At 37.1% G+C, this 25,105-nt stretch overlaps 1 protein-coding gene across 2 annotated transcripts; it reads right to left on the bottom strand.

Annotated features, from left to right (window-relative positions):
- Nucleotides 1–659: 659 nt before the first annotated feature.
- On the bottom strand, nucleotides 660–25,039 carry SGTB (small glutamine rich tetratricopeptide repeat containing beta). Of its 2 annotated transcripts, none has more exons than XM_029959005.1 (11): nucleotides 24,860–25,039; nucleotides 23,343–23,538; nucleotides 18,187–18,290; nucleotides 17,391–17,460; nucleotides 13,732–13,831; nucleotides 11,417–11,521; nucleotides 8,438–8,576; nucleotides 8,288–8,350; nucleotides 5,667–5,704; nucleotides 5,338–5,421; nucleotides 660–3,931 (listed from the first exon to the last, which is right to left on the bottom strand). In XM_029959005.1, the coding sequence occupies exons 2-11, from the start codon at nucleotides 23,440–23,442 to the stop codon at nucleotides 3,820–3,822; spliced, it is 915 nt and encodes a 304-aa protein (XP_029814865.1). In that variant the 5' UTR covers nucleotides 23,443–23,538; nucleotides 24,860–25,039; the 3' UTR covers nucleotides 660–3,819. The 2 variants fall into 2 exon arrangements, with proteins under 2 accessions (XP_029814865.1, XP_029814866.1); XM_029959006.1 differs by having other exon boundaries at nucleotides 23,343–23,470.
- Nucleotides 25,040–25,105: the final 66 nt, after the last annotated feature.

Raw genomic sequence — 25,105 nt, 5'->3', positions numbered from 1 at the left:
TAGGAAATACAACTTGATAAAGGTATGACATGAGAGAGTGCAGCTGGCACTGTTGGGGCACTGGCAGCTACAAAGTGGATTATCAGCCAAAGACTCTGCTGGTTGTGGCTCAGTCTTTGAAAAGGAGTAATACAGCAAATCTGGCCCAGTTATCTGCAGTCATGAGCAGAGTTGTGTGTCCCTGCAATACAGGGCATGCTGTAAACAGGCAAGTTGTTTCCCAGTTAGTAGGGAACTGAAAACTAAAACTGAAATATCTATGGTCACCCAGAGGTAGCCATTTAATAGAGAAAATGGTGACTGTCTTTGCTAGTTTAACACTGGGTAAACTAGTATTAAAGACTCTAATCAACAGCGTCTTGTATTTCTTAGCTGCCATGTTGGTAATTAGCTCCCTTAGTTAGTTTTGACAGTATTTTACTTAAGGCTTTCCTATGTATAAAATCTGTAACCATAGAATTCAATTTTAAAATATTGTATAAATTTAGGACCAGCTTCCTAAAATGAGGGAATAAGTCTATACAGGAAAAAAATTAATTAGAACTCTATCCTGACTATCTAATAAAATGCAGAGCAACCAACATGAACAGGTATTTTAAAGAATGCAATTTACCTGTTACATTAGATACATCAACAGATTAAACCAGTAAAACCACAACTATCCAGACAAAAAAGTAAATAACTTTATTTATAATATATCCGCAAGATAAACTGACACAAATTGAAGGAGATGCAACCATATGGTAATAAGAGGTAGGAGAAATACAGAAATGGTAGAGAAGCTGCATTATGCCAGTATGCCTTTTTGTAACCATGAAACAGTTTATTCTAAGTTGCACACAATTCTTTCTCAGTATGAGTGATTTTACTTTGTACTTGTTACAAGACTAGAAGTGCAAACTGAAACAATTTCTAAACTGAATATTTCATTAGGTATCTTTCAGACACAGTTAGACAAATATACTCCCACGCAAGCAGATTACAGGAGTTTACAGTTTAGTGCAAAATATCTTCTCTTTCTTATATGCTGATATAAAACCAATTAGGTGTAAATCCATATTTGCTCAGTTAAATGATAAACTGCAATTGACGTTAAATTAAAGAAATTTGCAGGGATTGTGGTTTAGCAAGATGAAAAGTTCAGTAACTACACAGGAAAAGATTCCTTCTTCACCCTGTGATTAAGACATGTTGCGTGACAGAAACAATCTAGCCTATTCAAGGAAAAGTAGACTTTAGCATAAATGCTCTCTCTGTTCCTGGATTCAATGGAAAAGCACGTAATGAGAGCTCCTGTTACTGGTTTCACTGTTTTTTGTCTAGGCTATAAAGCCCTTTTTGTTAATATACAAAAAACAAAGACTGTTTACTAGTGGCAGTATGTTTGTGGCAGTTGAAGCACGTTTCTGAAGCGTTAGCTAATACCATCAACATTTTAATAAATACTCTGTATTATCTCTACTGGAGTAAACCCTAAACATGACAGTATTGTAGCATGTGAAATGTTACAACTCTATGAAGATGATTTCAAGAGTAGTTTTCCAGGTAACTAATCAATGCTTAATTCCATTTAACCTTGGGGATTATTCTTCCATAAATCCAGTGAGCTACAGAGCTTGTACTTGACAGTACAACTTCTACGGCCACTTTGAATAGTAATATAGTCTGTCGTTCTTAAGGAACTCTCAAGAAGTTCTTGACATTCTTTCTGTCTTAAAGTAAAAAGGTAACTGACTACATCAAGATTGCTGTCACAAAGTAAGGATAAATTGAGTTTGTAGAGAGATACTGGCAGTGCTGTCCAGTCCACTTTGGATGTATTGGTTCCCCCTATCAAAGTTAGTGAAACACACTTTTGAGCCATTGAAGATATGAAAGAGAGAACTACAATGAACTGTGAAGTTAAGGAGGATATATGCTAGGAGCAGTGCTTCTCTCCTGACACAACATACTACTCCAAGTAATGTACAAACACTTGTACAGTGTTTGTAGCCCACCTACAGCAGCCATCAGTCTTTTCTGTAAATGGTATCCTGTCCTGCTAAATGTAACTTTAACAGTTTTCTTGGGATCTGAACTACCTCTGTTAGGGATTTTCTTTTTTGTCAGCAGATGTTAAGTTATAAACTCTTACATGGAAATGTATTTAATGTAAAGGTTAAGTATCTCCACAGCCTCAAAAAAAAGCACCTACACCAACTTAAAGAGAGAATTAAAAAAAAAAAATTAATGCTGTATATAGGCAAGCTCTATTCAATAAAGTATGAAACTTAAAAAAGCTATTAAGCTTTACATCTTTATTCAACAGATGCTAATATGGATTTCCTAGTTTTATGTTTTCTCCAATTCCTTTAATTTCTCAATGGATCCAGCTGCACTTTTCTCCCTGGTTTCGCAGATAAATACTCATGCCATAGATGCACACTTGTAATTTGTTAGAATCAAGTACATTACTTGTCTCCATTTGCTTCTACTTGAGGAACTCTTTTTTGAGCACAAGATCAATCAGATATAAAGTCTGAGGCTCAGGAGTTCCTGTGTATTTCTCCATTTTGGAGTCTGTTACTCTTCCACATACCTTCTTCCAGACTAACTGGCCAACAGAGAGATCACTTTGTCTTAGAAATCAAAGCAGGCTCCTCAAATTGGCTCGGATATACAAAGAGGAAGCCTCCCTAGAGTAAGAACAAGTGTTTGAAACAGAAAGCAATGTTAACAGTAAGCAGAGTAAAAAAAGTTAACATCATAAAAGTACAGAAGAGCAGTGGTCTCTGAAAGAGTAAGATTAACTGAGCAAGAAAAGCCAGGTTAGGAAGAGAAATACTACAGAGTGGAAAAACCACGACAATATAACCATCATTTTATGTGTACTTATACTTAAAAAAAATCCCCAATTGTTTAAGCCAGTGCTTTACCACACAGGAATAGAAAAAGAATCCTTCTAAGGCAGTTCTTTTTTAAATAAATTTTCAGTACTAGTTATTTGTATAGTCACAGGCTCAGTTTTAGCTTATAACAGTTAAGAATTTTAAGCTTATGCTAAATACTGCATACATAATGTAATACAGCTTGCCATGCCTAGGAACATAGTGCCGTAATGCTGACCTCCAGGGCTACCATCATTATGTGAGGGTGTATGTGGCAGTAGAAAAGCCTAAAACTTCCTAAAACTTTCCTTTCCCAAGCCAAGTTTCACTTTGATTTCTGTGTATTATCCTACACAGAGTTATTGTCTTCTCTTTCTCTACGATTTTTGGTACTCCTTCATATGGAATCATCTCTCTCCCTCCTGCCCAGTAAAGTAGAAAATTATGTTACTCATGATGGCCCCTTTACAGGCTTAAAGAAACAGACTTCTAAAGCATTAGTGTTAGGTATGATCTAAGGGCACAGCAAATGGGCCTGTTGTTTCAATATCTGACAGAGAGGACAGCCATCACGGTTCTCATTGTAAGAAGTGCCTTTTACAGCAGCATTTTAGAATTAAGTTGTTATGCAAGATCAGCCCACTGCAAAACTCCTTCCCCCTCAATAGCCCTGGAGATCATTCTAATGCACATATTGAAATGACTTGGACTTGAGGATTTTAATAAACCACCTATTCAGTGTATTAATTTTCAGAGGAGTAACTAGACATAAACGCTATGTTCCAAGTTATGTGCAAGAGATCTGTTTAACAGATTTATTCTTGTTTGCAAACACACACAAAGAATTTTCTGTCTTCTATTCAAGCAGAAGAGTTACAATGGTGCTTTTGCTACTAACTATGGTATGCATTCTGGGGTTGTATATCATTCCAATTCACATGCCTCCTTGAAGTCAGGAATGCTCTTCAGTGCTGCCGCTCAAATATCTGCTCCGGATATGATTTCTCAGTTGCTCTATGAGCTCAGGGTTCTGTTGCTGTATCTGCTGTGCAAACTGCTGCCCCCTGTGTTGAAGTGAAATCAGCAAGTGAAAGCAGCATTTGTAAGAAAACAGGCTATCCCGATACAGCTGAAAGGTGCATTACACTGGAGTTAAGACTAAAGATGACTTGATTTATAGTATCAAGGTATTTGTAGTATTATGACTTTATCTGGTTAAAGTGTCTCCAAACAGGATTATCATGAAATATTTATTTTCATTCTTTAGCACTTCTACTTGATAACATAGAGGAAAAGGTATTACCTTACACAGTAAAACAACACATCTGCTCCAGTGATTTGTTCCCTTCTTTTTGAGAGGATTTATTCTAATTGTTTAAAATAACTACTCTTAGAGTTGAAGTGCAACCTTATGTTAGCTTTCTAGAAATACAGTGTGCAGCTGCCAGCTTCTACTTGTGAACGAGATGTCATTAGTAGAAAGTAAGCATACTATTACATCCTTATGTCTTGTATGACTGAAGTAATATCAGTAATCTCTGTAACAGTTGTAGCTTAAAAGTTAAATTAATAGGTGACATTAACTCCATGTAAAAAGTAAGTATAACACTGGTTTACTAGAAAAAAAACAAGTAAGTAAAAAAATACTACTTCACAAATAGCCTGGCTTGGCTTCTCTGTAATTTCTGCATTTTGCCCAAGCAGCAAATTATCAAGACAACTTTAAACCACAGTGCAGGTTGAAGAAAAGCCACCATTTTCATATATCTCTGTGTTTTTTGTGAAAATAGCATTTGGTTTTTGCAGTGGCACATCCCTGTCTGTGATGTAAATTATAAATTACTACTGCCCTGAAAGGGCAAAACTTAGAAATAGTTAGAAGTGTGCTAGAATGCTGAAACAAAGTAAAATTGTATTCCTTTAAGAGAACTTGGCATGTAAGCAAACTGCATGCTTTTGTGGAGACCTTCCAGATGGATTTTATCATCACTGTACTAGAAAAGCCTTAGGTTCTGGTTTTTGTAAAGGTACTCTTCATTATACTGAGTTCTCTGAAACCTTCCTCGTCTAAATGGAGGGATGCCAGAGCAGAACCTATGACGTGTTAAGTAAATCTGTAGCTTTTCTAATGATTGTCTGGGTAGTCAATTTATCCACACAATTTGAAAACACATGTAGGAGTACTTAAAGATTTAAAGGAATGTTTTTAATAAGTGGCATTAGAAGGTAACAGTGTATGAGAACTAGAAAGTGAAACTGAGCAGTTCAGTCATTCTAATTGATGGAAATGTACAAAGCAAACAAACAAAATTGTGGGAAACAAGTCTTAAGAGTTGTCAGTTTTAATAACAAATAGGCATACAGTGGGACTAGGCCACAGTATAAGTGGCTTGACACTATCCCTTTTAAATAGATGTTGCAGTGATCCTACTACAACTGTAACAGATAAAACTATGCAGTTCTTACTTACGCATGAATCAGGCTAGACAAATCTGACAGGCCACCAACCCCGGCAGCAGGGCCACCAATGGCATTGGACATCATCCCCGACATCCTGGAACAGTTAGCACAGTGTTGGCATTGAGGTGGGCAGGGACCTTTATAGTAAGCAGTAAACCCTAGTTCTTTTTTGAATTGCTGGGAGGAAATAGGCTGCAAGCAGAAGAAACTACAGTAGTTTTATTTACACTAAGTAAAAATAAAATTAGCTTTTCAGAATACAGTACTATACATTTTTCCTCTTATTAATTCAAACCTCTAAAGACATTTGTTGTAACTGCACTCCATTTTAATACTTACAGTTGTTGAACTTGAGGATTTTGCATTAAGCTTGCTGCCTAGAATAGACAACATATAGCTGAAATTATAACACATTTACTGCTTAGGTATCACTTAGAAAAGTGTGGGGAACAAAAAAACCAAAAAAACCCCACATGCTGTATTCTGTTTTATTACAAAATTAAGCTAAGTTTATGTCTTCTGCAAAAGGAATCACTACAGGAATGTATTTCAAGGATATGAAGCTGGGACAATTTGTTACATGTTGGCTAAAAAATAGTGGTTACAGATTCAGATGTGAAAATATGACAGGAAGCCAGTAAAAATAAAAACCTAAGTACCAGAAAACTAAAAAAACCCAAACAGCCAGCACTGAAAACTTTCAAGGACAAAGATTTCCTACTAGGCTTTTTGAAGAAAAGTTTGTATTTTGTTGCTTTCCTGCCTGGATAAATTAAATTCGCAACTATTATTACTACTAGGTATTAACAGTTGAGATTATGGCCATAATACATGGTGGAGTAAGCAGTGTGTGGACTTCCTTTGTAGCACAGTTTTGTGGTAACATGTATCTTCTGTGGTAATAGTGTCTCTTCCTACTTTGTAGTAAACATGAGTTATTTAAATTTCTCATTCAAAGATACCTCTAAAATTATACTGTGTTTACCATAGTGTAAAGGTGTCTATGGACAGATGCTATAGAATAAACAATGTGATATTTTAATTAGTAACATAATTCCTGCAGAAATCAGTGTCTGGATGAATACACCACCAACAGGCACAACAGAGTACCTTCTTATTCACTGTCTTACTAAAGGTACTACAAACCCCAGATATATCCAGTATTCATTTTATTGATCAATATATTGCCATATATAGATATCTCAAAAGTAAATCAACTTTTTTCTCTAGTTAACAGTTGGATATAAAATGCCAAATTCAGGCCAATGCTATGGTTAATACAGAATTCTGGTTTAGTTTCTGCTATCAGTAGTAAGGCTGATCTAGCTTAGGGGCCCAGAATGGAGGCTACAAGCCTCTTAAGTCAGACAGTGAGGCGATTTTTCCCTTAAAAACAAAACAAATAAGTACACGTCAGGAAGATAAGTCGTTCATTCCTGAATAAATGCACCGTGTTCTAGGCATGTGACCAGGCATCTTCTGCAAATGATGCAAAAAATCCTTTCCCCCAAGTTAGCTCCATACTGAAGAGTATCTTGTTGATTCTAAACAGACACAGACTGAGTACATCATGTGACCAGTGAAGTGGTACACAGAGTTCCAGTGCAATTTCATCACAAATGCCATCAGAGAACTCGCTCACTTCTTCCTTACATACCATTTCTATTATTTGGACCATGGGAGCTGGTTTTGGCTGGGGTAGAGTTAACTATCTTCACAGTAGGGGACTGTGGTTTGGATTTGTGCTGAACACAGAGGTTGATAAGAAGGAGATGATTTTGTTATTGCTAAGCAGGGCTTACAAAGAGCCAAGGCCTTTTCTGTTTTTTGTGCTGCCTCACTAGTGAGGGGGTTGGGGGTGCATGGGAGGCTGGGAAGAGGGACAGCCAGGACAGGTAACCCCAGCTGACCAAAGGGATATTCCAGACATCATGATCAGTATATAAAGCTGGGGGGAAGAAGGAGGAAGGGGGGGTACATTTGGAGTGATGGTGTTTGTCTTCCCAAGTAACCATTACACATGATGGAGCCCTGCTTTCCTGGGGATGGCTGAACACCTGCCTGCCCATGGAAAGCAGTGAATTAATTCCTCAGTTTTCTTTGCTTAGGTGCAGGGGTTTGCCTTCCCTATTAAACTTTCTGTATCTCAATGCACAAATTTTCCAGCTTTCACCCTTCTGATTCTCTCCTTGATCCTGCTGATGGGGGAGTGAGCAAGCAGCTGCATGGGACTTGGCTGCTGAGTGGCTGTGAAACCACACCACCAGATGTATGGATCTTTTTTGAATACAGTGCACTTCTACACAAAAGCATCGATTGCCATGTCCTGTTCCAGTGAAGCTACCCAAGGGCTAGTAAAGTTTTAACTGTGTTCTCAAAGGATGTAAGTTGGTTGGTTGGGGTTTTTGGGGGGGGATGGGGGAGAGAGGTTGCATTTCTTTTTCTCCAAATTCCATTCTACAAAGTTCACTAATTCCATTTAGCTAAGAAAGCTAAATTGTACTGGAAGTAAAGGAATGCACTATATGTTATTTATATTTGTTGTCTGAACACTTGAGGATGTGAGGGATTATTTGAAACAGTAAGAACAGAAAGGTCTCAAGGTAGTTCTCCCCAAGAGTTACTTTAGTCCTTGTATTCATTGTTAACTGCTTTGTGAAGAATAGAAGAAATTTTCATCATGCCATCGACAAGTGTTTTACTATCAAGCCATCTACAAAAACAGCACAGCTAACCTATGTATGTTGTAAGATAGAATCCATTGGAAATAAGACAGGCACTACAGGAGATTTATACTTCACTTCTTGTTTTAAGTGTAAAATTACATAGAAAAGTTGAAATTCAGTGTAATACAACCATTGCTATAATAGTAATTAAAACTGCTTGGCTCATTAAACAAGAGCTTTTCTTAAAAATTCATTTTTAAAAACAAGATAATGTCAAGCTTGAGATATACTCACCATACTAATGAAGGCAGGATTGTTTATCAAGCTTGCCATGTCAAAACTCAATCCAGTTCCAGTCTACAAACAAATTGCAATCGAAGGTAAGTTTATCTAAAAACTCCCAGTTAAAACTGTTGTAAATAAAGAGATGCAGAGCTAACTTACAGGACTGGACACGTCTCTCAGTTTCTGTTCTGCTATTTTCAAATTTGACTTATAAGAGTCATTCTCTGGATCAAGATCCAGTGCTTTTTGGTAACTGGTAACTGCTTCTTCATATTTATTCACTGAGGTCAGAGCCAACCTAATGTGAAGTAAAGAAATCCTGGGTAGAACATAAATGACCATCAAAATATATAATGATACATTTTCTGTTCTAAGTGAAACAGTATCTCACAACTGATTTTTTAGCTTGACCACTAAATTAAAACAAGTTTTGCTACTGTGGTACTACTGCTTAGTGTAAGCACTTGTTTTTGCAGAAAAGATGATCCCTCAAGAACTCATCTTGCGTTGTCTATTTCATATATATATATGCAAGTTTCATGAAGAATTCCTTGGCATCATCTAGTGATTTAGTCTCTATTTTGAGAGTACAAGCTGGATCCAGCATCTGTGACTTTTTGCATAAGCTCCGTAATTCCTCCAAGTGTTTCTTCCAGTCCTTTTGATCCAAGAGTTATTTAGAAACGTACATGGGCAAGTTGGGCAAAGATAGTCCAGTCACTATCACTAACATGTCTTCTGCAACTTCAAGAAAACAAATACTGGACCCACCAGTTTCGGCATAATGGATTTTTGTCTCAGGATCAGTGCAAAGGTTCTCCTTAAGCCTCTTGTACTTCAACAGTTGACAAATTAGTTAAATGGCATAGTAATAAGATGCTGTAAGAGAGCCTTGTATCAGGGAAGCCTGCTTAATATTTTGAAAAAGACTCTTCTCCAGCAGTTCATGAGAATACAGGACAGATCTACTTTTTAAAACAGAATTGTTTTCAAATTCGACTACTACATTTAAAACATCTTTCTTTGAACTGTTCCAGATGTCCATCTGGCTGTGGTTTCAATTCTATGCTCTACTGTATATTTTCAGTTTATACTGACCAAAAACCTAAACTGATCTTTTCCACCTTTTGTAAAAAATCTGTGTAAGCCACATTCAGCTATTTAGTACTCTAGTCCCCTCTTTTGATATGTGCTGAGCTAGAAATACTGGGGTGGTAAGCCTGTGCTTACCCAATAACAAACCTTAGTCTTTTGTCTCAGGCAAGCAAGTTCAATGTGTTAAATACATCAGTGACAGCCATCACTCTCAGTAAAAGTGTGAAACGCCAGGAGTTTCCAGTATTGCTCCTGGAGGAATCCATACAATATTAGTGTCTGCTTTCTTAACACAGTTATCCTCATAAAAAACATTCTCCCTTTTTGGCCCATTAACTTGCCAAAATAGTTTCTGACCAGACAAGAAATGCAATCCGTTATTTCTGTGATGCAATAGTGCTTTTTACAGAAAAAGTATTTTAGAGCATTTTACAGAGAGAGTTTCTTGGAATACAGTACAAGTCAGAACAGTAGGCAACCATTTCTTTGCTCACAATTCCTACCCAGACAGGTGCTTTTTCAGGGTCATGCTGGAAGTATCGCTTTAAATTGATACTCCCACTTTAAAATGGCTCCCATCTCTGAATACTTCTGCATCTTTCTGTGACATATAAGGAATTTCTGTCAAATCCTGAGAAAAACTGATATGCCTGCGTAATATTGTCAGAAAACAGATCTTCTTCAGTTGAGAAGGTTTCTGCACTTGGGAGTTTTTTTTACTAAACATCATTCAGCCTATGCCATGTTTATGCTATGTTTACTCATCTGCTGAGCTAAGCAATTACTTGTAGCTCAAAATATGTCCTCTATTAAAACAGACAAACAAAAAAGAGAAGCTTGATTGCCTGAGAATGGTCCCACCTATACTGTGTATCAAAGGAACACTAGTCTTACACCCAAAACTCTAAAATAACCTCCAGTGTCTAATTAATCCAGCCTGTAGCTTCCCTCCCTATCACTGAAGTCAAGGGATCTTGGGTTGTGCTGTATGAAGAAACGATCTAAAGAGAATTGAATAGAACAAAACCAATTCAACAACCAATTCAGCCTAAAATTTCCAAATGAATTAATCATCTCAAAAGCTACTTAGTCTATGTTTGTATTAGTAAAATAAACTGTATCATGGAAAGTTTTCAAGTGATAGAATTCCATCGTATTTTATGTTAAAATAAATGTTCCTGGCATGGTTTTGTCCCAGATCAACATGCATTATCACAAAGAATTTTGGGGCATGGTTCAGAATTTAACACAGACCAGTGCAGTTTTGTAATAGGTCATTTGGATGTGGCCACTCCATACTGCAAAATAGATTTTAATAACATGGACATGAGCCATTTTGTGCCAACTGACCCAACAAACAATCCTAAGCATTTTTTAATTTACTGGTATAGAAAAAAACTCAAAAGCCATATGCAGCATTCAGCCCAGAACCACAGTGTGTTCAATGACTGAAAAAGAAAAGCTACACATCTTGGAAGAATGGCCCTTCACTCAAGTCAGCAGCCTATTCAGAGCATTCCTGACATTCTTTTCAGATAACCCACTGCCTCAAAAGGCTATACAGTTAATCTCTCAGATACTACTGAGAAAAACTACCAAAGAGACATAGCTTAGTCTTGCTAAAATATTTGCATCTAAAGATCTCTTAAACAGAAAAATTAAGCCTCTACTCTTGCTAGTGAGAAGTCCCAGTGCTGTTCTCTAGCAGCATCATTAGCAGATCCACCATTCCAACTGCAGGATTTTGATTACTCATAACTAGGTTGGAGGTAGAGAAAACCCATCATGACTTTCTAAACTGAACTTGCAAAGTTGATAAATTGAAAGAAAAATATTGAAAACTGTTGAAATCTGATAAAAATGCTGATATCAAAAATATATAAAAAGAGCTGACAGCCTGATAAGGGTCATCCTCAGAAAATTGCTAGACTTTCAGAACAAGAATGTCAGATAAGCAAAACAACCTGGCTCCACTTATTTCAGAAAATTGATGGTGATTTACATCTCGGGTTTTAGTGTTTACTCAGATTTGTATTAGCTTACCCCATTCTTCCATATGCTTTGCTGTACTTTGGATCTATTGCTATAGCATTCTCACAGTCCTTTATTGCTTCCCTGTAGTTGCTGAGCTTACTGTGAGCAGCAGCCCTAAGAAAAAGATGGTAAAGAGAGAGCTTTGTCAAAAAAAAAACCCAAACCAACAATAAAAGAAAAAAACCCCAAGCTTAGACACTCACATTAGTCTTAACTGACTTTTCATTCACTATTTAGATAATCCTTACCTTTCCTCAATTAAGTAGAGTGAGCAAATGTTATAAGTATGTGTGTAAGTGCATTGCTAGACTATGGTTTTGGAGAACACGCACTCACCTTTGAGGACACATAGGACAAATAATTCTAAGGAACAGTTTTAGATCCAGTAGATGACTATGCACGAAATAAATCATAAAACCTATTACAAGAAGTGAAACTCTCAAGTAATACTTTACATAAAATCCTTGTTTAAGGAAGAGTATTGTATAAAATTGGCATTTTCCAGCAAGAAGTAGAGTTTTACAGGTATTCAAAGGAATGCTGTGATTTTTCCCTGCTCAGTTTTTTAGAAGTCAACTCATGCTTGCAGGTAACTTGGAATACCATTTCTCAATAACCTCTGAATTACTAAATTACAATTGCATTTCTGTACTAGAGAAATACTGAATGTTGCAGATGTTAATATAATAAGATTAAAGACTTGGCCAAATTAAAAAGGACACATTAATAATCAAAACTTCCTCAGTCTGAAAGGTCTCAAATTTGTTCTTTCTTGGTTTAAAACACTATAGTAGAAATAAAGCCTTTTTCTTTTTTACTAGGATTTCTTTCTCCTGCGATTACCTCCAAACTGCACGATTTTTTCTGACTTGGATTAAAATGTCTTCAAAATGGGACTACTTACCTATTTTAAATATTTGGACTGTTTAACATTTGTCACACTCCACAGATGCCAGTGGAGATTTACAAATAAAATGGTACAGTACTTAATCTTGCGTATGTTTGAACGGAAAATGTTTTTTCCATGTTCACAAAAAAAATTATACAGCCAGTTAAAATTTCAAGGGCATCTCAGCTTTCTTTTTCTCACTGCTGTGAGTAAAAAGAAATACCATTGAAGGCAGTATGTCTCCATGGCTCCCAAACAAGGTCAAGAAAGATAAGGCCTATATTTACGCAAGTACCACATCACCCACAAAATTCCAAGCATCTTATGTTTTCTTTTAAGTAATTGCATACAACACTGTGCTGATCAACATCAAGACTCATTTTAGCCCTCACAAATGTGATAGGTGACGATGAAACACACAGAGTAAAGTATTTCTACTTTTGCCAATTACAGATTTGGTGCTTAAGCCCATTCTCCTGAGGAAACTCCCAGAGATGGGAAGCTTTTCAATCTGGTCTTAATTTCCATTTTATACCTGGATTCACTAATGTGATGAGTTTTCCCACAGAAAATAGATGATTTACACTTTGAACTGCTGTCTTAAGTATGTAAAATATTAACAAACCACACATTTCCTTTCCTTTTACATTTGCCTCAAAACACTGAATCTTTCATTTTTATTTATCACGAACCAAACTCTGGAGTAATGGAAACACTGCTCTTAAACTAGAATATTTCACTGGGTACACTGCCACAAGGTCAGATTGACAGCACTTAAGTTAATATATCCTAAATCCTTAAATTAATAATGGAGGCACTCTGGAGGGAGGCTCATTCCAGCAGGGCTCACAGATGAGACTGCCTTTGCTCTTAGGCTGGTCTTCCAGGCAGCAGAAACGTACTGCTGCAACTAGGTTAACATGCACTGCCAGGCTCATCTGCATTTTATAGCGAAACCACAAAAGCAGCATTGTTATTTTTCAACAGGTCACACATTAAAATGCTGAGTATTTATAAAATGCATGAAATCTCATGGTATTCCCACAGTGATGATTTTTTTCCTCAGGGAGAGCCAGCACTAGGGGAGATACAGATGGCACCTGTACCTACACCACCAGAAAAAAAAAAAAAGGCTTTTACTACTCTCAACAGACTGGAAATCACAGCCTATGTTATGATTTAATGTAGACAACCTAACTCACAAAACCTGATCTCAAACGTTACCAGGCATTTTAAAGCCCATATTACACCTTTAACTGATACAGAGATGCTGAATGAGCTCACTTTAACTTCAGATATTTTTCAAATCTAACCAAATAAATTCTGAATACTGAAGTTTTCTAGCCTTGTGTTGCTCTGACCTACTTCACAATTTATCTTTAAAATAATGTTAATCAAGTTCAGGAATGAAAGGTGTGTATCATTTTGATTTTACCTGTTGCAGTAATAGACTGCATTGTTTGGATCCAGTTGTATAGCCCTAGTGTAACAATCCACTGCAGCACCATAATTTTCTTCTTTCATATGATTGTTACCTGAAATAAATTATAAATAGTTAGAAGATATGGTGCTCTGTATGAAAGAAATAGAGCAGCTACCTTACAGCACCTCTATAAGGGAATTATGACTGCCTTTTTTGAGATACATTCTTTTAAACAGAATTGGCAGGGAATAATGAAATAAAAATATCTGTCTGTAAAGTTTATTATGTACACTGTAGTCCACCACATAAACCATCCTCTTCTCACCTTGGTATTTCACACTTTCCAGTTAGTTTCTGCTGTTAAGCAAAGATCACTTCATTGAGAACTGTAATTGTAATTGCAGTTCCACTCTAGTATAGACTCAGTCTTAACTGTCTTTGCAAGCCTCATAATCCAGTAGGCTACATTAATTTCTTAATTTCATTTTCTTGTATGTACCAAAAACTTGCTTGTACCTATATAACATGAAAAATCAAACAACAGCAAAACTAAGCACATAAGTCCCACTTTTGTGATACCATGTAGTTAATTGAATAAGGTAATGAAAAGTATGTATAGCACCAGCAATCTAAAATGACTCAAAGGTAAAAGTTCTCACCAGCAAAGCTCAGAACCTCTACTCTAAAACAAAGTTTCACATTTCCTACTTTTTAAGTCCATCAGAAAAAAAAACCCAGAAACATTTATATAACTTCTCTACAGACAGAAAATTCTGCAGTAAGCTCTTTCAAAACAAAAGACACTTCACACATTCTTTTGTCCCCAACACAGGGCAGTCTTTCTAGTTTCTGTCTTTCCTAACGACACAGAAGTAAAGTAAAAATCCTAGTTCAGAGTGCCTCAGTTTACAATGGTCCCTGGGTCCTGCAATTATCGATTTTTGGCCTGCTAGATCCTACAGAAGCCTTGGTTTCTCATAAATGTCAAGAAATTGTCAGGAAAACTATAGACTTCCACTGACTTCCTTGTATTTTGGCAAAACATTTGAACCTTATCCTAAAACAAACAGGAGAAGGAACAGGTCAGTAGGTTACTACTGATGCAGATAACTGCAAAAGCAAAGGCTGCAAAAGTTCAGTCAGCGCAACTGAGTCTCTGACAGAAAGCAAAAGACTGTGGAGCAAGCAGTCCTAAGTGTTCATACTAACTGAAAACAACTGGTTTTGAGTTTCTTTTTAAACATGGAGAAAATAAACAAAAAAACCAGATTAAAGTAACTAAGTATCATCAAGGTAGTACAAAACTACCTCTTCCCAATAGTGCTATTCTTACCATAACTATAGTCACCAATCCCTTCCAGCGAGAAGGCAAACAAACTGTAATTGCATGTATACCTTTCAAATACATACAGAATGTAACAATATCTTTCTAATTTCTAGAGGCCCACTATCTACACAGCTTTCCTTTGTTCTAAGGTAAAGATCTGTACACTAAATCCTGTTGTCAGATAAAAAATTTGCAAGTTAGCTGCACTCAACAAAATTGCAACAGTTAACGTTCCTTTAAAACAAAACTGCCATCAGTGACCATGAACGTCAGAATTTATGATACTGCTCTGAACTAAAGATGACCTGTGGTACAGAGCTAAATTTGATCTAATACCAGAGCATACTTTTCGTGCTCTCTCTCTTTCCTGCTCCAACTTGGCTAAAGGAAAACATAAAAATAGCTAGATATACTAACTCTGCTGAGATAAGGAAAAGCAACTGTATTATTCTATTTTAACATCATACAAAAACTCTTAAGACCAAAAAACCCCACAAACGGTTATAATTTCTGAACATGTGTCCGCTACAGGGAAAATACTACTTATTGTTATAATTTATGCTGTGGTAATACACAGATCTTTTTAGGATGAGACCATCATTACACTATACAAACCTGTACAATCTGTGCTCTTACACAGCTTACATTAAGCCAAAGTGTCAAGTGATATGCAAGTGTAGGCAAGTAAATTCAAGTATTTACTAGTCTGAAGGGTACATTACGTTCTGGTTTTCTAATGACCAAGAAAGACAATTTGGCTATTCGATTTTGTTTTACTATTCATTAGTTAATTTCTACAAGTATTAGGGCTGAGTTTTTGGAGCAGAGGAGGAGCAGGCTGGTGGTCACAAAGATGAGGGAAGTTATTCCATTAGTAACAACATACAGATAATATGAGGAAATCAGAGTTATAGAATTACAGTATTATAGAAGATACAGTTCAAATGGACTTCCTCGAGTTACCTAGTTCATCTCTGTAATTCAGGGCCAAAACTACTCCTCACTGAAAAGCATGATAGTGGTCAATATGCATATGAAAATGCACCATTAGAAAGCAGTAAGTTTTAATTTTATTACAGGAAATTAACCAGAGGCATTTCAAGCAGTTCTAAACTGCTTAGTAATGCCCCTGACAGCTGACACTTGAAATGGTTCATCAAAATTTAGACACTTTCAACTTTTCTCAGTAGAGCCATGGAAGTCCTTTTGTAAAACCATACAAAGACATGGATTTAAAATAGCTGGAAAATCTGGAAAATGCTGACTATCCTACAGTCCAATAACCATACTGAGAGCTACAAGCGTTCTTCACTTTCCATGAGCTGACAGAAACAGACAGCAAAATGAAAAGCTAGCATGCACCACAGGTATGTTACGAGTTACAAACTAATTTTCTCTTGTGACCCGATCATGTTTGAGCTCCTTACCCTTTGAATTAAAGAGCTAATGAGCAACTTCAAGAATTAGGAAAACTTACTTTCAGAGCCAGTAATGGACTGCATTCATGACTACAGATGACCAGTTTTAAGATAAGACAGACATGGAACTCATTTTACTCACTGTCAAAAACAGCAGAACTTTTTCCACATTATTGTCCTGCAACTTTTGAGAGAGTTACATCTGCCTTGTAATTGACGTTTATTTATTTTTTCTATAAAACTCAACTATCTGAAAATTCAACAGGTTATAAAAAATGTGATTTATAAAGCTTCAATCCATAGCAATTCCTAACACTTTTCAGTGCTACCTGCTTTTTTCCCTCCCCTCTCTTCTTTTGGAAGGGAAATAATATGGATGCTTTCTTAGGTAGTATTAGTAAAGACTTCTATGGTACAGCTGCGTTTCCTCACAGAACAGCAATAACAGCTGTCAAAGGGACAATAAACAACTGGCTTGTCTGCGATTATAAAGCACACAAATGATTTCACATATGTGAAATACTAACCCCAGTAAGTTCACAAGAATTTATGCATTGGTGTAAGCTTTTTACCATCACATAACCATTTCAATATAAGTTGAAACTTGAAGAATAATTCCATGGACAAACAGAGAAATCTATAATATGCCAAAAAATACCTGTTCATTCTTTAAAGCTTCTGCCAACTTCACATGTTATCCCTTACTTTTTAAGCAACCTCCAGAGCAGGGAGAGAATAAACAATATTTTCTTTGCTCCCAGATGGAGCAATCAATTAGACCTCATAAAACATAACAGTCACCAGAGAATATAAGCTGAAGTTTTTTGTGGGGTGTGTGTTGCCCAGCTGCTATACTATCACTACTCATGATAACCCAAAAATATAATAAGAGCATAAGACAGTTTATTTCTAAGTTTATTACAAACCTTCATCCTTCAGTTGGTCAGCCTTTACAACATTCTCTGGTAAAGAACCTGAGAGAGGCAGCATGTCATTCTGTATGGGAAAAAAAACAAGGTTTTTTTTTCCATTAAAATATAAACCCCAATTTTATTAAAAAGTTCTGGGCAGCATTGTGTCAACAAACAACCAGATTTTCTGTAGTGTACAGGAAGTGTGAAAGAATTAAACATCACTAACACATCCTTAGAAGAAAAAGATAGCTTGCTTTCTGCTACTGAAAAAACCTTATGGCTCACCACGTGTTTTAAGGAAGTCAAGGAGAAGATAGCTGGTATCTCTTCAGTCTTGTTTTCTTAACTCTGACTTTCCTGTTTACCATTCTGATGGTTCCTGTACTTGGGATCTCAGATAATATCTATTATTAGTACACACTTTTGATATTCCCATTTTAAGGTTAGTGTTCAAAACTGAGCAATTAAATTATTTCCAGAAAGGAGTGAGAAGCGTCAACAGACTACCAATGACACACATCAGATATTTATCTCTGGGAATTGCAAAATGCAAAAACCTTGAAGTGAGAATGAGGCATCCACTATTGAGTAATTTTCTGGAACTGTCCTTGTCTAGCTGAAATTAATTCCTCCCACTGCCCCAGAAGATTCTCATAATGCTAGCCTCTTATAGAAAATTAACTTTTCTCATGTTTTCCTTTAAGTTATCACATCATTTTACCTATAGAACACTTAAAGATTGTGTATTCAATATGAAACCTTAGCACATATTGGCAGAGTAACTCTAGAATCTAAATGAAACTCTTACCTTGTGAATAGAGTTTGTGAACATTTCTATCAAATGCTGTGGGGGTGCAAGATGAGTATCTTCCAGGTTAATCTTAAACACAGTCTCCAGACACTGAATTGCAACTTAAAAGGAAAAAAAAAAAATCACCAGTTTCTCAATAGAAGCATAACTTCACTAATTTATTTATAAAGCTGTGACTCACTTCCTTATTCAGCTAGTAAAGGCAGCTCTTTGGAATAAATCATAAAATAGAGAGGCTACCTGATCCCCATAAAATTGGCTTACTGAAAAATATCTAAGATACACAAAATCCATAGATAGTTTGGCCATTATTTTTCAAGCAATTTAAAAATTTTATTTCAGTTCTGTGAGTCATTCAAAGCCTTTTTTTAAATTATAAAAATATAAGGATTTAACAAAAGCACAAAATACAAGCTCATAATACAACTATGCATGTGCATGTGCCACATACCCCACCTCAAAACATCACAACTACCACATATCTGAGTGGCATAACAGCTGGAAGGAAACTGCTCACCTTTACAGTAAAGAATAAAGGCAAGATACTTGTTATTCTTATCTTTTTTTGGTAACAAAATATATTCATTTGAAGACACTGTTTATTAATAAAATGCTGCATTAATCACAAACCTTTATTCTATAAAAAATATATATGCAGTATCCTTTCACATGTTCAGTTGTGTAAGGATTAAATGGCCCTCCCAAACCTGCAATAATGCAAATGCACTTACAGTAAGCAATTCTAAAAAACGGAGAGCCATATACCTAACTAAAGTTTTAAATGTACTCGCATGTTTTTAGGCAAAAGAAGGTCAATAGCAATTACTGTATACAAGTCTGGAGAGAGAGAGATATATTCTGTTATTTACACTACTGTGACTTATATAATTATTTTCCCAATAATCTTAAGAATCTAGTAGAATGTTTTTATTAAAGTATATAATCTAAATGTTTTAGACTTAAAAGTGAGGAGGAACAAAGAAGAGTCTTTGTAAAGCCTATTTTGAACAGAAAAACAGTTTTTTTAAGTCAAGATATACAAGACAGACAACCAAGAGTATCTGAATTCAAATTAGGTATCAGTAAAAACAGATTCTTAGTATTTAAATTGACCTTCAGGCCAATGTTAATATAACAAATATATTTTGAATTCTTATTTGCATTATAATAAACCTGAACACTAACCCAAATCTAGTAAAATTCCTGAAAGTTAACAACAGTAAGGCCAGTTTGAGGAGCCTGTTTTCTATGTCACAGCTGGCAGAAAGGGTGGGGGAAGTAGATTTGTGAAATAGATAGTAAAACCTGGAAGATGTAATTTTTTAAAAAAAGGGCAACATAAAATAGAAATTATTCACAAAAAAGTAAAGTATGATAAAAAGTTAAGGTTGATAACATGTAACAATTGAATACACTGCTAAATATGCATGCAAGTTGCTCCTATAACCTCTTAAAAATTTATCAATTTGTCAGGTTCTAAATTACCCAGTAAGAGTGCTGAAGGATTTGGGTTAAACTTCTTTGTCTCCTGCTATGTAGAAAAATTTAGTTCTTTGTACAGTAAACACTGATATATGCTGGATTCTGAATTACATATTAATAGTACTTATTACCAGGCCTATCATAAAATCAGTGGAATTACACATCTCTTTTTTCCTTATATGACTTAAAAGGAAGCCTCTTGCAACAGTTTACTTACCAGTTTTCCCCACCAACTTATTTTTACCTAAAGGCACTCCCTTTTCAGAATGCCTTACATAATCTGTAGTTTTGCATAAATTTAAGATACAACCTCCTCCCTTATCTTTCTCAAAGCATTAAGTCAGTGACACCAAATCTCTATGATATAGGAGAGTTCTGCAAAATGCAGCAGTGCAAATTATGCGTAAACAAAACAATTCTGAGTATAGTATTATTACTCAGCATTTCCATTAAATAATCAGTTGTTACAGTGAACTCCCGTATTTCTCCTTTAAGTGAAAAATGGAATTTTTATTCCTTCTAATCTATCTATGATGTAATAAAATTAGGAGCTCTTATGGGATGAATCCATAGGTTAGAATAATAACCACTGGTTAACATTCAAGCCAACAACAGAAACCCACACAAAAATAAACACTGCCAAAACAGAAACTTTTCCAAATCAGAAGATGTAATAGGTTGTGACAAGATCAATAACTACTCTACTTTAATGTTACATAAAAACCTGACCCCAGTAAAGTCAAAGGAGTGAAGACTTGTTTTCGCTAGAGAAGTACCTCCGGAGGTCATGGTACCCCAATATCAAAGCAAGCACCATCCACTGCTGCAAGCTCAATATTATCAGTGAGTTGGAAAGACCTGATACTCCATGTGAGCTATTCATCTTTTCCTGTATCTGATTTCAAAGGCCAGAGTTATCTGTTCTCCTGATCAGCTCCACCATCACACACACTTTCAGAGGCCTCAGCTTGAACTGACCACCTTGCAAACCCATACAGGTCCCTGCTGAACAGCTGGGACTCACAGACACACCCACTATCTGACAATAGGAGCAACTGGGCTATGCTGGAGCCTAGCTCTGTATTCCCAATGCCGCATAGCTCCAGGATTTTTTGCCACCCTAATACAAATTGCAAGCAACATGAAGGCACGAGAGCCAACATGCAGGCTGTTGATCGCTGAATAATGCGCATGAATTGGGCTGCTGAGGCCCCTTTAGTACTCATTACCATCTTTCTTCATCTTGCATATAACCTTCCCTGTGTCATTATATGCATCACCTGCCTTCCTGTTTTGGAAACGTTGCCTTAGAGAAATTACTTGTGGTACATTGACCATAGAAGTAAGAAAAAAAAATAAATCACAGCCTTGTGCATGTTGTAGATATTTTGCTTTAAGTCCACAGAAATCGGTGCTATGAAAGAAGAAGGGAGGGGAGGGAGGGAGGAATAACTGCCATTTAAACATGGTCTAAAATATAACTTAGAAGAAGTGAAATTTCTATATCATACAAAATAGTTGAGCACTAACCACCAAGAGACCTGTATCACTGCTCTAGATCCTAGGGTATTATGTTTCTCTAGTCTACCTTCCAATCACTCTGCTTCTCAAAATAAGGCATTTTTATTCATCAAGCAAGTACAAAATTCCTTGAGGAAATTTACACTGGCATCCCTATATAACTCACACAAGCAGAATGAAGGTTGTCAACAAAAATGGAGTGTGAATACATCCTAGACTTGTATTTTCAGAAGGTCTCAATTTTATTTGCAATCTTCTAGCTCTTTTTGTTGTTTTGTGGGAAATGGGAACTGTTTGACTTACTTCTTGGCAGTCACTTAATCAGTCAGTGTTTTATCTTTTCACAGACATAACGTACCGACAAAAACTATCAGTCAAGTTTTTTAATCCCTTATGTCTCCATCTAACATTAAATACTTCAATGGGTAGGACTCGGGCTACTGCTGCTCTACATGCACTTAAAGATATTTTGCACAACTGAGTCAATTTTTCCAAATGCCTGCCTCCTACCCTCTAACACATAGCATATGGTACTGTGCTTGTGGCAGCATAGAGCTCTAAAATTAGGATTTCAGGTCTGCATTAAAATGCTAAATTTTGCATCCGTATTTAAGCACAATTGAGGTTTTATAATATTTTTTATTTAGAAAACTGAATCTTCAAAGTTGATTCCTTTATATAGGCATTGGCTAAGGTTGCTCTAAGAGACGTTATCAGGTAAAATTTCAATCATAACCCAATGTTTATCAGTTTCATTATAAAAACAAAAGGAATACTCTTCATCTCTCATTATATATGATCTTCAAAAACGTTTTCTTTCATCAGCTGAATATCATCATAATCTGATACAGGTTAAATTCATTTGATGGCTACTACTTTTCAATTGCACAAAATACTCCAGATTATTATATAAAACCAAATCTTTTAGCTTTTATTCCTTCGGAACTATCCTTTGAATAGAATGACACAAAGGTTTCTTTCTTATTTACTTTGGTGAACAGCCACAGTGTAAAACCAAGAGACACTAGAATGAACCACATCCAGGTTTATCTTTTTAAGTTTACGCTTCTGAGAAGCAGGACTTGCTTTGTACCTCAGCAAAGTCTCTCCACACCTCAGATTTCACAGAATTTAGTAATCTACTGCCTGAAATTACTTACTGCACTGCTGGTCCTAGACTTCTCCCTCTTACCTCCAAATTCCTCCTCTGGTTGAATGACCAAAGACTGCTTGAAGCAGTGCAGAGGTCTTTTAAAAAGATGCTATGAAATGCTCGTTGCAGAATTGACTTTATTCTTTCTTTCTTAATTCCAAATTGTGATACCACCTGACATGAAGTATCCAGAAATTAGGAAAAAAGAATAAGAGCAGTGTGAAGGAGGAAGGCAGATACCATGAAGTTACAAAGACTTAATGACTGTCTATCAATAAAGGCTATCTGTCCACAGCTGTGTATGCAGACAGATGAACTTGGGTGTATAACAGAAGTTATACTGAAAATACTTACTACCATGTGCTCTTTGGAACCACTACTGAAGTGAAAAAAAAACCTCAAAGCATTTATTTTATTTTCCATGTTCTTAGGATGTCTTAGCCTTCCCTTGTAAATTACATGGAATTCTTGCAAGTACAAAACAGGAGTTCTTCCCACAAACCAAACCCAACGTATGATAATTGTTTTACTTCCTCGGTGGCAAGCAGAGCTACTAAGAGATATAAAATGCAGAAAGAAACCAAATATAAAAGAGAAAAATAATCAGCAGGCAAAAATTTGGGGGACATATACACAGGTTATTACTAGGGTCTGCATTACAGCACTGCTTAACTTAGAATCTAGAATTGTTGAGGTTAGAAAAAGACCTCTACAACTGATGTGATTCAAAGTATGTTTCTCAAAATTAAGGTAGTACACATGTAACTTTAGAATATTTTTTAAATTGAAGATGTCCTAAAATTAATAATCTCAGAAACATTAAAATCATGATCTTATTCACAGATAATATTAGATGGCAGTTTTAGTTTCGTCACTCCAGTTACTTTCTGTGATATTATATATAAAGCAATGTAACACCTGTGAGGTATTATACATATATACATACACACACATATATACATATGTATATATATATATCAGCATCTTTATCGCTTACCTTCCAAGCTTTCTTGTTCATCTGGAGTAAAAGTATCCATCTGACTCTGCTGTCTCAAGAAATGGATGACTGCATAAACCAAGCGCTTGACTGATGACATATTGAAATTGATTCAGTTTCTCCTATGTCTTAAAAACAACAGGATCTCTTATTTCAGAAAATTAATTCTTACAGTCTTCCAGTCTCCTAGTGACCTCAGTAAGAAGTACATACAATACACAAAACCTTAAAAGCCCAATAATACGATGCCTTGAAACAAGCAGTGAAATTGTATGGATTAGGGAAAACTGCTATGATTATCTAACCTAACTATCATCAAAAAAGTACATATTTCCTCTGATTCATTACTGCAGGAAAGCTGAATCAGAATCACAGAAGGGACGCACAAAGATCATCAAGTCCAGCTCTCAAGTGAATGGCCCATCACCAAGGTTAAATTAATTTAATGACTTATTTTTCATTTATAGGGAGTTCTTTTATGGTTTTACTTTTATTTCTAAGACATATGCACTTGCAAGAAGGAGCATGTGCTGAGGTCAAAACCAATTAAAAAGCCACAGTGATAAATATAATGATATAAAGAAATATACTTCAATAAAAGGTGTTTGTTCTTTGGTGTGACATGGGTGTTATACTTTAATCAAAGATGTTCTATGGTGTTACATGGTGTTATACTTGAATAAAAGGTGTTCGTTCTTTGGTGTGACACGGGTGTTATACTTTAATAAAAGATGTTCTATGGTGTGACATGGTGTTTTACTTGAATAAAAGGTGTTCGTTCTTTGGTGTGACGTGGGTGTTATACTTTAATAAAAGATGTTCTGTGGTGTGACACGGTGCTACAGAACAGTTCATTATCACTTCGGACAAAGAAGTGGAACACTGTGACCTCAGTACACACTTGTGATTAGAGACACTACTGGCTCAGTCTGATTTCCATTTAGCATCAGCTAGGAGTTACATAACCTGCAGGACAATTTTAGTTAAAACTTTCCAAGTTATTTTTCCTTAAATCCTTTTGATTTTAAAGGGTACAACCCTGTCCAGCTATCGGGGCAAAGCAGGTTTAAAAGTGAGCATTAAATGAATGGCAAGACCAGGGTCAGCCCCTCGCTCCATTATTTTCTCCCCACAACGCGCGAGCGAATCGGTGTGCGGCCAAACCCACGCCACGCAAACCCCGCCGTGGGGACGGGGAGAGCCAGGAGGGCCGGGGGAGCACGGCCGGGGGCACCGGGGGTCCCCGGCCAGCTTCCCCGAGGGGGCAGCGCGGGTTTCCAGCGCCCGGGCGCGCCCCCGCCGCTCGGAGGGGGGCCGCGCTCCCGCGCCCGCCCCCTCCGCGTTCTCCCCCGGCGCGGGCGCTCGCTGGGCTCAAGGACAGCCCGCACCGCCCGGCACCGCGGGGACGCGGCCGCCGCCCGGGGTCGATCTCCCCCCCGCCCGGGCTCTGCGCACGGGGGTGCGGGGAGGCGGCGCGGAGTCCCCTCGCCCCCGCGGGGACGAGGCATCTCTCTTACCGTGCGAGAGCTGGCGAGTCCGCGCCGCCGGCGGCTGGCAGAGAGCAGGGACGCGGGGCCAGAGGAGGCGGTGGCGGAAGCGGATGCGCAGGGCGGCGGCGGAACGGGGCTACGAGCTCCGCTCGCCGGTGGACAGAGGGCGGGGTGGCGACGGGAGCGAAGCCGGTCCTTCTTATGTTTCTTCTTCCTCCTGTCCGCCCTTCCTTCTCCTCTTCCTTCTCTGGCCCTTCCTACTCCTCTTCCTCT

The sequence above is a fragment of the Manacus vitellinus genome, unplaced genomic scaffold (genome assembly GCF_001715985.3).
Source record: "Manacus vitellinus isolate BGI_N305 unplaced genomic scaffold, ASM171598v3 scaffold_18_pilon, whole genome shotgun sequence".
In the NCBI taxonomy this organism is placed as follows: Eukaryota; Metazoa; Chordata; class Aves; order Passeriformes; family Pipridae; genus Manacus; species Manacus vitellinus.
This window is presented reverse-complemented; position numbering and strand designations above follow the sequence as displayed.

Coding starts and splice junctions, on each gene's coding strand:
- SGTB (XM_029959005.1), bottom strand. CDS start 23,442: ATGTCATCAGTCAAGCGCTTGGTTTATGCAGTCATCCATTTCTTGAGA. Junction 17,461..18,186: donor TCACAAACTCTATTCACAAG/GTAAGAGTTTCA, acceptor TTTCCCATACAG/AATGACATGCTGCCTCTCTC. Junction 5,422..5,666: donor AATCCTCAAGTTCAACAACT/GTAAGTATTAAA, acceptor TAACTGTTCCAG/GATGTCGGGGATGATGTCCA.